Source organism: Camellia sinensis, chromosome 10 (genome assembly GCF_055761805.1).
Source record: "Camellia sinensis isolate YWXY chromosome 10, ASM5576180v1, whole genome shotgun sequence".
Taxonomy (NCBI): domain Eukaryota; kingdom Viridiplantae; phylum Streptophyta; class Magnoliopsida; order Ericales; family Theaceae; genus Camellia; species Camellia sinensis.
In genome coordinates, this window is record NC_138970.1 from 134523887 (window position 1) to 134535349 (window position 11463).

The window sequence follows — 11463 nt, forward strand, 5'->3', positions numbered from 1 at the left end:
CGACGTTTTTCAAACGCCATAAAGCTATAGCAACCGCCGCGTCGTCGGCGTTTGATATTAAACGTCGCAAAAAGAATTAATGACGTTTTTAATACTTATAGTGGCGTTTTTGAAACGCCGCTAAAAGTTGATTTTCCAGCAGTGGTAATTGCACTATAGACAATAATCTTTTCTAGTACAATTCTAACACGCAGGAAAGACTTGCACCAAATACATGAATAGACTTGTACCATATACACGAGATTTGCACCACCATAAAAATGAAATTGTTTCTCCACTGCTCCATTGAAATACAATTTCACCTTTGTTTTTTTGACATGTATGTACGCATTTAACTCAATAACATATTTTATTCTACAAATAGGAAGGTTTGAACCACTCATTGTCTCTCCAAGCCAAAGCAAAAAGAAAAAGGAAAAAAGAAAAAGAAAAAAGGAAGAGAAAAATATTACAACACAGAGCATTTAAGGCTTGGCATCTTAACTTTTTAGCTAGTAGAAGATGACTATATATATATATACCATTGACTATAATCCCTTGAGTCCAAAGAACTATACTTAGTAACAAGGTTCTGAGTCCCATGCATACTAGTGATTTTATTATCACATAGTTGGGCATCATCAACCCATGGTGTAAGAAGGAGAGGGCAAGTTGATTACAGTGCTCTTGATTTTTGTCATCATCGAAATACTGTTTGTTATTCCTTGAGAACCAATTCCACTGTCCTTCAGACCCTGTGTCAAGCAATGTTCTATTGTAGTAAATAACAATCTATGCCCATAAAGTCGCAATGGAATTATAATAATAAAAAAAACCATAATTTGATTTTCGAAATAAATTGTAATAAGTGTTTGGGATGCCTGAACAAACAACTAAATCAGTTAGTTGCTTCACATTCTCTGAATTATTTAGTCATGCATGAAGCATTTGCAACTCAATTGTTTATGACAATAAAAGACTTTCTAACTACAAAAGTAAAGAATGTTTCTGCTATATCTACATTATGAAGAGAGAGAGAGAGAGAATGAACCTGGAAAGGAAAATGATCTGGTCCACGAGCAGGTGCGGAGTTAATCTGAACCGTTCCTGCCTCCATTGCATCACTAATCAATATCGCTTTGTTGATGTCTCTTGTGAAGACACAGCCCTGTGCAAGTCCATCGACTAGTATTAATGTTTGAAGTTTTGGTTTTGGTCAAATTCAAGGACAACAAGCAATTAGTTATCCACAATTTTTAAAAGTTTGAATTCACAAAATGTTACAAGTTTCAAATGGCACAAAAATTAAAAACATAGACTTCCAAAATATACAACCATTTTTCTTTGTTTTTTGTTTGGATGGGTGTTGTTCACCCTTCAACAAATTCTTCATTAATTACTAGAAACCAAAAACTTTGAACTTCCTTTGGGATTTGGGATATTCACTAAGAAAAATGGACAAGGACACAAGTACAGACACAGGACACAAGGACACAGGTACAAACATGGAAAAGATTAGGATACGGACACGGTAAGGATATGCGAAAAAATATATTATATATATTTTTATTTACAATATATATGAATATGGATACATAGATGAGAGGCATTGGTGTATATGTAGATGTATTTTTATTTACTTTTACTTTTTCACTATTTGTCTTAATATATTTTACTTTGATTCCAAATCAACTTTTTTAGAATTAAAAAAAGAAAAAGAAAAAAAGGAACATACAAAGGTGTCTTGGGCATGTCCAAACAACATAGGACATGCGTGTCCCTAATGTGTCCTACACAAAAAATTAGAAAAATTGACACACCACATGATGTGTCAAACACGTGTGTGTCCCCATCGTGTCGGTGTCCCAGTAGTGTCGCACACAAACATGGCACTCATCTTGGAGTGTCGGTATATAGAATCACAAGACTAATTGCTGTTGTGTGTGTGTAGAAAGAGCTAGAGAGATTTGTATCATTGGGTATAGAGTACGAGTTTAAACAAATAACTATTTGAATTTCCACCAAGATAATATGAGGATAAACAGTTAGTGGATGTTATACCTGGAGGCCAAAATTGCTAGCATTACAATGGTGGATTCCTTCTTCAACAGAGCTTATTCTGATAACAGGTAAAACCGGGCCAAACGGTTCCTCCCATGCTATCCTCATATCAGGTCGAACGTTGTCTAACAATAACGGCCATATGAGGTTGCCCTCTCTCTTGTATACCTGACAAAACATCGCTCCTTTCTGCTTTGCATCTGTCACAAGCCCTTCAATAAAGTTAGCTGACGATTCCGTGACAACTGGAGTGATATCACAATCATCCTCAGGAGGACCAACAGTCAGTTTTGCTATTTTCTCATTAACTTTCTTGACGAGTTCATCAGCTACCGATTCCATTACCAAGACAACCTTAACAGCTGTGCATCTCTGACCACTGTTGCATGTAGAAGCATAGCATGTAATAATTATGGCAAAGTTTCTCATCAATAACAATTCTGGGCATGTTATGCTAGAGCATTTATAGAAATCAAATTAGATCAAGGATTCATTTTCCATTGGAGATAATTTTTGATTTTGTGGGAATTCGGAAGTATTTGTAAACATCTGCAAAGAGAAACTTACTTTTTCTAAGGATGCAATGCAAAGCTGCACACATTGATTGATAGACGTAAGCTCTCTTGGATTGTAGTTTCTCACCATTTTATTTGGATTAACAATAAATAAAAGAGGACATGTGTGTAATTTTATTTGGTTTGCTTTGTAATGGAGGGGTAATTTAGATATTATAAAACTGTTATAAAGAGCAATTTTGGTTAAGTTTCAGATAAAATCAGTAATAATTTGTGACAAGTTCAAGATTTTGGACAAAATCTAAACAAACAGAAGTTAAAAATTGATTGACATTCATTCCACCACCTGTACGAGAAGCCTCCTTTGACAATGTTAGAAGCTGCTAAATCCAAATCAGCATCCTCAAGAATGATGCAGGCATCTTTCCCACCTAGTTCCATTTGAAGAGGGATCATGCTGGCCTTCTTTGAGATTGTAATTCCAGTGTCTCCACCTGTGAAGCTGAAGAGTAAACGTAGTGATGTTCATTAGTTGAAAGTATATGTTAGTCAATGTTGCCACCAAAGATTTTATTTTATTTATTTATTTATTTTTGTCTTCCCGATTGTTTTCCACTCAAAGAATTAGTTATGAAGGAGCACCACCAGTCGTCCTGCCAAAAAATAACTATTAGTAGCACTGTAAAATTTTTCTTTTTTTGTTGAAATGGCATCCCGTCATTGGGAACTAAACTAACTTGGGAGTCAGAATTTGGACACTTTTAAGAAGGTGGCATTGACACTTATCGGACACTTCACAACACATGTAAGACACACGTCTAAATGTGTCTTATTACTTTTTAAAGAACATTTTTAGACCTGGACATACTTCAGAAACTTAGAGAAAACACTTGTCCATTGTTTAGACACACTTGAAACACATTATAGGTTTGAACAAATTAACTTAGAATAAAATGATAAAAGAAAATTAATTCTATTATATAAACTCTACACCTGAGTTGGTTAGACATGTCACGTGCTTTTTCTAATTTGGAAATGCCCAGGCAGTTATGCCGTAGGTTCAGTTATTAGAAAAAATCTCTCTACTGCCTTTTCCAATCCCACACATTTGATACCAAAAAATTGGTTACCGAAACATCAGAGGAAAAATAAACAACTAAATAAATGCACAGAGAAAGCATAAATTGTGTGCTCTAAGAACAAAAAATCCAAAAACAACCATGATTCTGTTCATCGCGGAAGTTGCAATTGCATTTTTCATAACACACTCAAGATTTTTTCATTGCACACGTTAGTGTGCTTACCCTTCTAGTGTGTATTTATACTTATTAATCCTCCCACCTTTAAACTTTAGGAATCGATCCTATATTGTATTTTCTGTTATTTTTTAATGAATATATTCATGTATTAAACATATTTGAAAATTTTCTTGTTAGAGTGTCGGTATCATGTGTCTAGGTTTCATATGCCAGGATGGATAGAGAGAACCACAAAAAAGAAATGAAGTATTGCCAGTTCATAGAATCTCACCTTATACAGTTAACTGCAGGATGCATTGTAAGGAAGTCTCCAATCTCAGAACCTTTTCCCGTAATGCAGCTAATAAGCCCTTTTGGAAAACCAGCCAAGTGAAAACAATGCACCATATGAAGCGCTGCAACCGCACCCTAAAAGGAGGAATAGGTTCATGTCGGTAGTAAGTTTATACAAAAATATGAAACATGCAATCACATACAACCATTTTTATACAGAGTGAAGGCAGAGTGATAAAAAGAGCATTTTCAAAGGTTGTCATATTTGATACCTGGGTGGGAGGCTTGAGGACGAGGGAGTTCCCAGCAATTAGTGCAGGAGCAATTTTTGAGACAGCAAGATTGACAGGATAGTTGAAGGGTGGGATGGCTAAAACAACACCAAGTGCAATCTGAATTGAAACAATTAGGAAATGAATTTTTTAATAATAAGAACATCCATTTAGAGATTATTATAGGACTCAAATAATAATTAAGCAAATTAAGCAGACAGACAGAGTCGAATGGTTTCATTGACTTTTTGAGTAAAAACCAATTGCTATTAAATTGTTCCAATGGATGTAAACGAACTATTGGAATCGTCACTTTTAGTTTGCATCAAGCATTTTGTGCTTGATTTGGATTGCCCAAATGTGAGAATCCAGGAGAAGCACTACCAGACCTATATTATTTGGTAAATATCCATATTAGAACATTTGTATAAGCCACTTCATCATGAGCTTTTAATGCCATTAACTTAAATTAATGGTGTAGTCTTTTGTCTTTGCTGCACATTGCTATATAACAATCAACCTCTCTTTAAGCAATTAACCAGATTTACAATAGTCAACCCATCAAATGAGATTTTTTTTTCTCACTTCTAACGAGGGGAGACTAGAAAATAATGAAGGCTGCGTTCTTACAAATGCACACACGTGTCAACCTATGCAGTTAAATGGCAGGCTGATATATATATATATATATATTTATATATAAAGCATGGTCAATGGTCCCTTATGTATGCAAGAGTTTGTGGGGTGATTATTTAGATACTCCCCAAATAGAAAATGCATTGGGAGGAGGATATGCCAAAAAAATATACTCCCTTAATATAAACTGAAAAGGACATTTTAATTGTTAGATTAATATGAAGAAAATAAAAAAGATCTACTGAAGTAACACCATCAGCCAAGGTCTCAAGTAGAGACATTTCTTTATTTTCCTTTCAAGACTATGTTTGATCTTGGATTTACCAAGGAAAGGACAATGCAAGGGAAATGAAATTACTTATACATAGTTATCTTTTTATGGGTAATTAAACCCGGAAAAAAAAAATGTTGTTTTTTTTGTTTTTGACTACCGTCCATTCATTTTCATCTCGCTATCTTAACGAATTTTTACTCCATTTTCCTTTTCTTTTCTTTTCTGTTTCCAAATCCAAGATTCAAATACATCATTAACCGAAATGCAAAACAATGTCATAACAAAATATGCATAAAGGAAACAAAAACGAAAGGAAAAGGTGAAGAAAATAAAAGTACCTTGGAAGTAAGGCAATATTTGGTCCTTTCATTTCCAGGGAAACTATCAGAGAGAAGGAACTTCCCTTCCCCAAGAATTCTAACCCCTTCTTCAGCACAATATGACACCAAGTCCCCTGACCTCACAACCTTCATTCAAAACCCCAAAACCCAATTTAACACACATATATTAGCATCCATATTATCTATACTATTATTAAACAGGAACATCTCACTTTGGGCCCATCTCAATAATCTGAACCATGATTTTAGGACTTGTCAAAAAGATTATCCATGAAATAAAATAAAATATCAAAATCGATAACAACATGATCGGATCACAAAATTATAAAAAGAAAAGAAAAAAAAGACAGTAATTCTTCAAATCATACTTATTGGTCCATTTTTTTTTTGCATTCTTTTGTGGTTTGGTCATGTGTCTATCAATCTCTAATCATTCTGATTTTCTTTTGCATGAGCGATCATCTCAGTTAACCATGAGCGATCCTAAGATGGATATATGGTGGGCCCACAGTTGGGCAACTGAACCCTCTCATAGTTTTTTTAATTTTTAATTTTTTTTATTTTCTTCTGAATACTTAGAATTTCAGATAATCAATTACATAACCAAAACATTATTAGGTACTCGGATCATGTGTCCATATTACTTCACAAATCATCATTCATCATACCTTTATATTTCATAATCACTCAATATAAAATTATAATGATCCACTTTCTCCACCAATCATAATACTATGGAGCAGACCATGCTCCGGGAGTACAATTCACTCTAACCCACTTCCCAATCCCACTGTTTTAAACTCCCATCAACCTCTGAACCAAACTACCACAAATGATAGAGAGTTTTTTTTCAAGATTTTCTATATCTGTATCATGTAAATGCAGATTCAATTTATACTCCAATCCAAAATGTAATTACAAAGCAAAGCAACAAAAGAAGACTAGTTATTGCTTGCTACAAACAAATGAAGAAATGAAACTTACTTCAGTGATAGCATCTTTAGCAGGCTTGGCAATTTCTTTAACAAGGCACTCAGAAATGGGATTCTTGTGCTCTTTGAGAATGGCAGCCGCCTTGTGAAGCAATTCTGCCCTCTTCCACAGTGGCGTCTTCGCCCACGATTTCTGCGCCTTCTTCGAACATTCCATCACCGAGTTCACCTCTTCTTGCGTACAAGCTACTCACTCTCAGTCCAATCCAATTCCAATTCAAGTCAATACACCCCCAAAAAAATAAAAAATATATATTCTAGTAACAACTTTTCAAAATGTAAAACCCAATAAACAGAGTTGGAAAATTTTAATTATATTGAGGAAGGAAAGGATCAAGATTGTTTGTTGTTTATTATACCTTGGACCTTGTACTGGGTTTTTCTTGTGGTTGGGTTGATGATGGATACAGTCTTGCCAGAGTTTGAGACTTTCCATTCTCCTTCTGAGTAGTACTTGTAAACATCTCCATCTATGATCTCTGAAAACACACCAGTTCCAGCTTCCATTCTTAATATTTCTCTTTCTTCTTCTTCCTCTTCTTGGTACTTAAAGAGAGAGAAACAAGATATATATATATATATATATATATATATATAGAGAGAGAGAGAGAGAGAGAGGGTGGTGAAGCTGAGGAAAGTTGAAGGTTGGAGTGGTGGTTACATTCACTAAGGATCCTCTAGAGTGAAATTTCTCTAAAGTTGAGATTTATTGGCAAGTCACATCAGAAAAATTGATGTGACTTGTCAGTAAATCTCAACCATACACTGTAACACTTTAGGAAACTTTAGAGAAAAATCACTCTAGAGGATCCTTGCTCGGTTACATTAAAGAAAAAAATTTTGTGGAAGGTTTTTTTGGTTGCTGTGACGGAAGGTGAGTCAGGTGACAGGTGGGTTCTAAAGCGTCAGAGGTTGGCGGTGCTGGTGGATCTATGCAAAATAATTTTATGTGATATGCACTACAATTTTTATTTAAAAATCTTATATAAAGATAATGTATTCAAATATTATTTGGATTTAAAAAATTGAATAAATTATAAATATATTTATTGAGATTTGTTTAAAATATGAGTTATTCTTTATAGTTTAAAAAATTATAAATATCCCTTTATTAAAAAATTTTATTTAACAAAATTAACTGAAAAAAAGAAATTCATAATTACTATTCGATACAATAATAAAATTATTTAAATTATTAATTAAAAAATATTTATAACATTACCAAAAACTATTAATTATTTTGATAATTTATTAATAAAATGAATGATTTGTTATGAAATTAAAAACCTTAGGGGGTGGAATGTAATTTTCAAAATCACATGGGCGATTTATATTTTAATCAAATATCAGGAAGTGTATTTATAATTTACTCTTAAAAAATTTAAAATCTGTTCAACTAAATGAATTAAAAAAAAGATATATATATATATATATTTTGAATAAAGATAAAAATAAATAATAAATAATAAATAATAAATAATATTTTATTTTTTATGAATTTTTGTATTTATTTTTTTGATTTTTATATTCTTCTATACTAGACTGATTAATAAAATAAAATAAAAATTGACACAAATTTTAAAAAAAAATCACTAAAAACAATTTTTAAATTTTTTTTTAAAATATGAATTTTATAGTTAGGTGGAAAACAATTGTCACGGTTTGTTTATTTATTTAGATAACGTTTGGTAACGTTTGCGTTTACGTTTTTTTTGTTTATGTTTACAAATATTTTTATAAACTGATTTTTGTTTATTTTTAGAAAAACATAAACTACAAGCGCGTTCGGTTTGAACAAAATATTTAAAAAATTTTAAAAACATAAATTAAAAAATATGTATATTCGGGCCTAAAATATTTATATTTATTTTTTTATTATTTATGACAGTAGGATCATACACATTATAACTGAAAAAAATTTAACTAAAAAAATTAATTAGAAAAAAAATTAATTGAAAGAAAAATTTATTTGAAAAAAAAAATTATTGAAAAAAAATTTGTTAGTCAAATTTTTAAATTTCTATTTAAAAACCAACGTAAACTCATTTTTTGAATTTACGTTTTTTCATAAATTTATAAATTGAGACAACCATTTATAAACCCAAAAAAAATTATCAAACAAGTTTTTATGAAATTTTTTAAAATTTTTATAAATATAAATCGAAAATTAAAAACGAAATCTGGTTTTTGTGACAATCTATCATATTTGTCAATGAAAAAAAAATTATGTCACTGTATGATATGACGAGTAATACTCTATACACTAAAATCTTTATTAAAAGTATGAGTTCAAACCTTATTGAATATCTACTTATTAATATTTTTTTGACAATTAATTTTATTTAACTTATTACGTGTGTAGAATTATACATGGTATGACATCATCCAACAATGGTACAAATCTCAATGAGTATAATGATTTTTCTTAATTGAAAATAATAATAAATTTATACATTTATTTTGTAACTATTACATATGTAATAAAAATTTTCTATTACAATTATAGAATTATACATGGTATGACATCATCCAACAATGGTAAAAATTTAGTTGTGAGTATATATGTGTGTAGAATTATACATGGTATGACATCATCCAACAATGGTAAAAATTTCAACGAGTATAATGATTTTTCTTAATTGAAAATAATAATAAATTTATATATTTATTTTGTAACTATTACATATGTAACAAAAATTTTCTATTACAATTATAGATTCACGCGGTGAATATCCACGTTATTCACAATTAGAGGTTATGCAAATGGAAGGAGCTAAGTAAGGGGGGTGGATTCCTGTTGTGAGACAAAGGGGAGGACATCGAAGAGGACAAAGAAGAGGAGTGATTAAGGGACGCACAAGCTTCTTCACTGTATTTGTGGATAATATACCAAGATCAATGAATCCGAAGGGGCTGTATAACATCTTCTCTAAGTTTGGTGTGGTGAATGATGTTTTTATTCCGCAAAAGAGAAGGAAGCTCACTAACACAAGATTTGGGTTTGTAAGGTTTGATTGCTTTATAGCAGCAACAGTAGCTGTTCAAAAAGAAAATGGATTATGGGTGGACGATACGGCAATAGAGATGAAGCATGCAGCTTTTGGCAAGGAAAAGGTAGAGGGACAAGGTGTAACAGGCCCATTGTGTCTTCAAGCAACAAGATACAATGGCTACTAAAAGGAAAGAAGAAGCAGGGTTGGAGTATCTACAGTCCAAAAGTCATATGCAGAAGCAGTGGTAGGACAAAGTAATGCTCAGAAGGACTGCCTTACTCTGAAGGCTGAGGAAATAGGGAATGGGTGGCTGTACGAAAGTGTAGTGGTTCGCTTGAAGGATGAGCACGCAAATGTCAACCTGAAGAAGGAACTTCAAGGAATAGGTATGGAAGGTGTGCTGATCCGTGAGGGTGGAGACCGCGATGTGGTGCTAACATTTAAGGCAAAGGAGGAGAAGGTATTAAAAATACAGCCTATTAAGGAGCTGATATTGGAGTGGTGCGAGGTTATTTTGGAAGGAAAAGATGGATTGGTTCTGGAACATGAAAGGTGTGTGTGGATCAGCTGCTATGGTATTCCATTAAACTTATGGAACAATACAAATCTGAGAAAAATCGGTGGGTTGTGAGGAAATTTTCTATGCTTTGAAGATGATAGTGACCATCCTAAGTCCTTTGCGTGTGCCAAGCTTAAGATCTCCACCAAATGCATGGAACCAATCAATAAGGTTATTAAGTTGGACTGCAAAGGTCTTCTGTATCTAGTAAGAGTGTGTGAAGAACAATTGGTGATGGTAAAAACTATGAATATGGTGTGCAAGTGCCAGAAGGTCCAAATGCAGGAAGAGAAATGTAGCTCAAATGAACCAGTGATACAAGGCCTGGGTAGGAGCAACAATGAGAAGGAATAGGAGGATGACATGGAGGATGACTCAGACTATGCGCTGGCCCCTAGAGATGAAGAGATTGTAGGTTGTAAGGCACTCGGAGAGAGCATGAGTATGGAGGTGGAGCAAGTGTGAGGTGGGAAGTGTGATACAACAGTTGCAGAGTCTAGTGGTGGCGTGAGGGTGGAGACTAGTGGTGAGACATGCAAGGTCATGATGGGTGTTGGGAACCAACAAAATAGCTCTGCTGCGGACTCTAGCAAATGTCAGAACATTGTTGACCATGTCCTCACACCAAGCTTTGTTAGAAGCTTCAGTGGGCCAAGTCTCAACAGGCCTGGGATAGAAATTGAAGTGGTTTTGGGCCATAATCAAAGGTCATATAAAGGACATGGGCCGAACCAAGAGAACCAAGTCCAACCTGGGCCTACAGGCTACGTTGTTGCCACTATTGAAGGTTGTGGTGCTCTTGGGCTAGCTGAAAGAGAATCAAGTGTATCTGAAGCCTAGGAGCTGGAGCGTAAAACTCAACCTGTAAAAAATAAGAAGGGTAGGAAGAAGGTTAGAACTACTCTAGCTATCTACTATCAGTATCCTACTAAGGGCTCTCTTAGTCTACTTAGGAAGTATGCCCAAAGAGGGGCTTCAACTAGTAAGGCAGCCTTAAAGGCTGCAGTACGGAGAACAGCAATACCAGTAGTCTCCCTATCAACGTCTACCAATAATGGGGTTGATCAAGGGAGACTTTTACTGGAGGAAGCCCAAGCAACTTTGGAAATGAGGGAAATTTTGGGCGTGAAGTACAATATAAAGGAGGATGTTGTGATAAAGAAAATAATTGAGCTCGAGGTAAAGGATCAAGGTAGAATTGATAGGGGAGCTTCAGCTGGGATATGAAGTATATCTGCTGGGGGGCTGTAGAGGTGTATGGATGTGTTGTTATGAAGATATTATCTTGGAACATCAGAGGGCTAGGGAA

The 11463-nt window shown here is 33.8% G+C and overlaps 1 protein-coding gene across 1 annotated transcript; it reads right to left on the reverse strand.

The window, feature by feature from the left end:
• Positions 1-257: 257 nt before the first annotated feature.
• LOC114290958 (NADP-dependent glyceraldehyde-3-phosphate dehydrogenase) lies at positions 258-7268 on the reverse strand. Its single transcript, XM_028234973.2, has 9 exons — positions 6962-7268; positions 6595-6788; positions 5608-5736; positions 4360-4479; positions 4086-4222; positions 2902-3057; positions 2041-2419; positions 1031-1147; positions 258-734 (listed from the first exon to the last, which is right to left on the reverse strand). Exons 1-9 carry the CDS (start codon positions 7107-7109, stop codon positions 621-623), a joined length of 1494 nt encoding a protein of 497 aa, XP_028090774.2. The 5' UTR covers positions 7110-7268; the 3' UTR covers positions 258-620.
• Between the last annotated feature and the right edge of the window lie 4195 nt (positions 7269-11463).

Coding starts and splice junctions, on each gene's coding strand:
- LOC114290958 (XM_028234973.2), bottom strand. CDS start 7,109: ATGGAAGCTGGAACTGGTGTGTTTTCAGAGATCATAGATGGAGATGTT. Junction 4,480..5,607: donor AATATTGCCTTACTTCCAAG/GTACTTTTATTT, acceptor GTTTCAATTCAG/ATTGCACTTGGTGTTGTTTT. Junction 1,148..2,040: donor CTAGCAATTTTGGCCTCCAG/GTATAACATCCA, acceptor GGACTTGCACAG/GGCTGTGTCTTCACAAGAGA.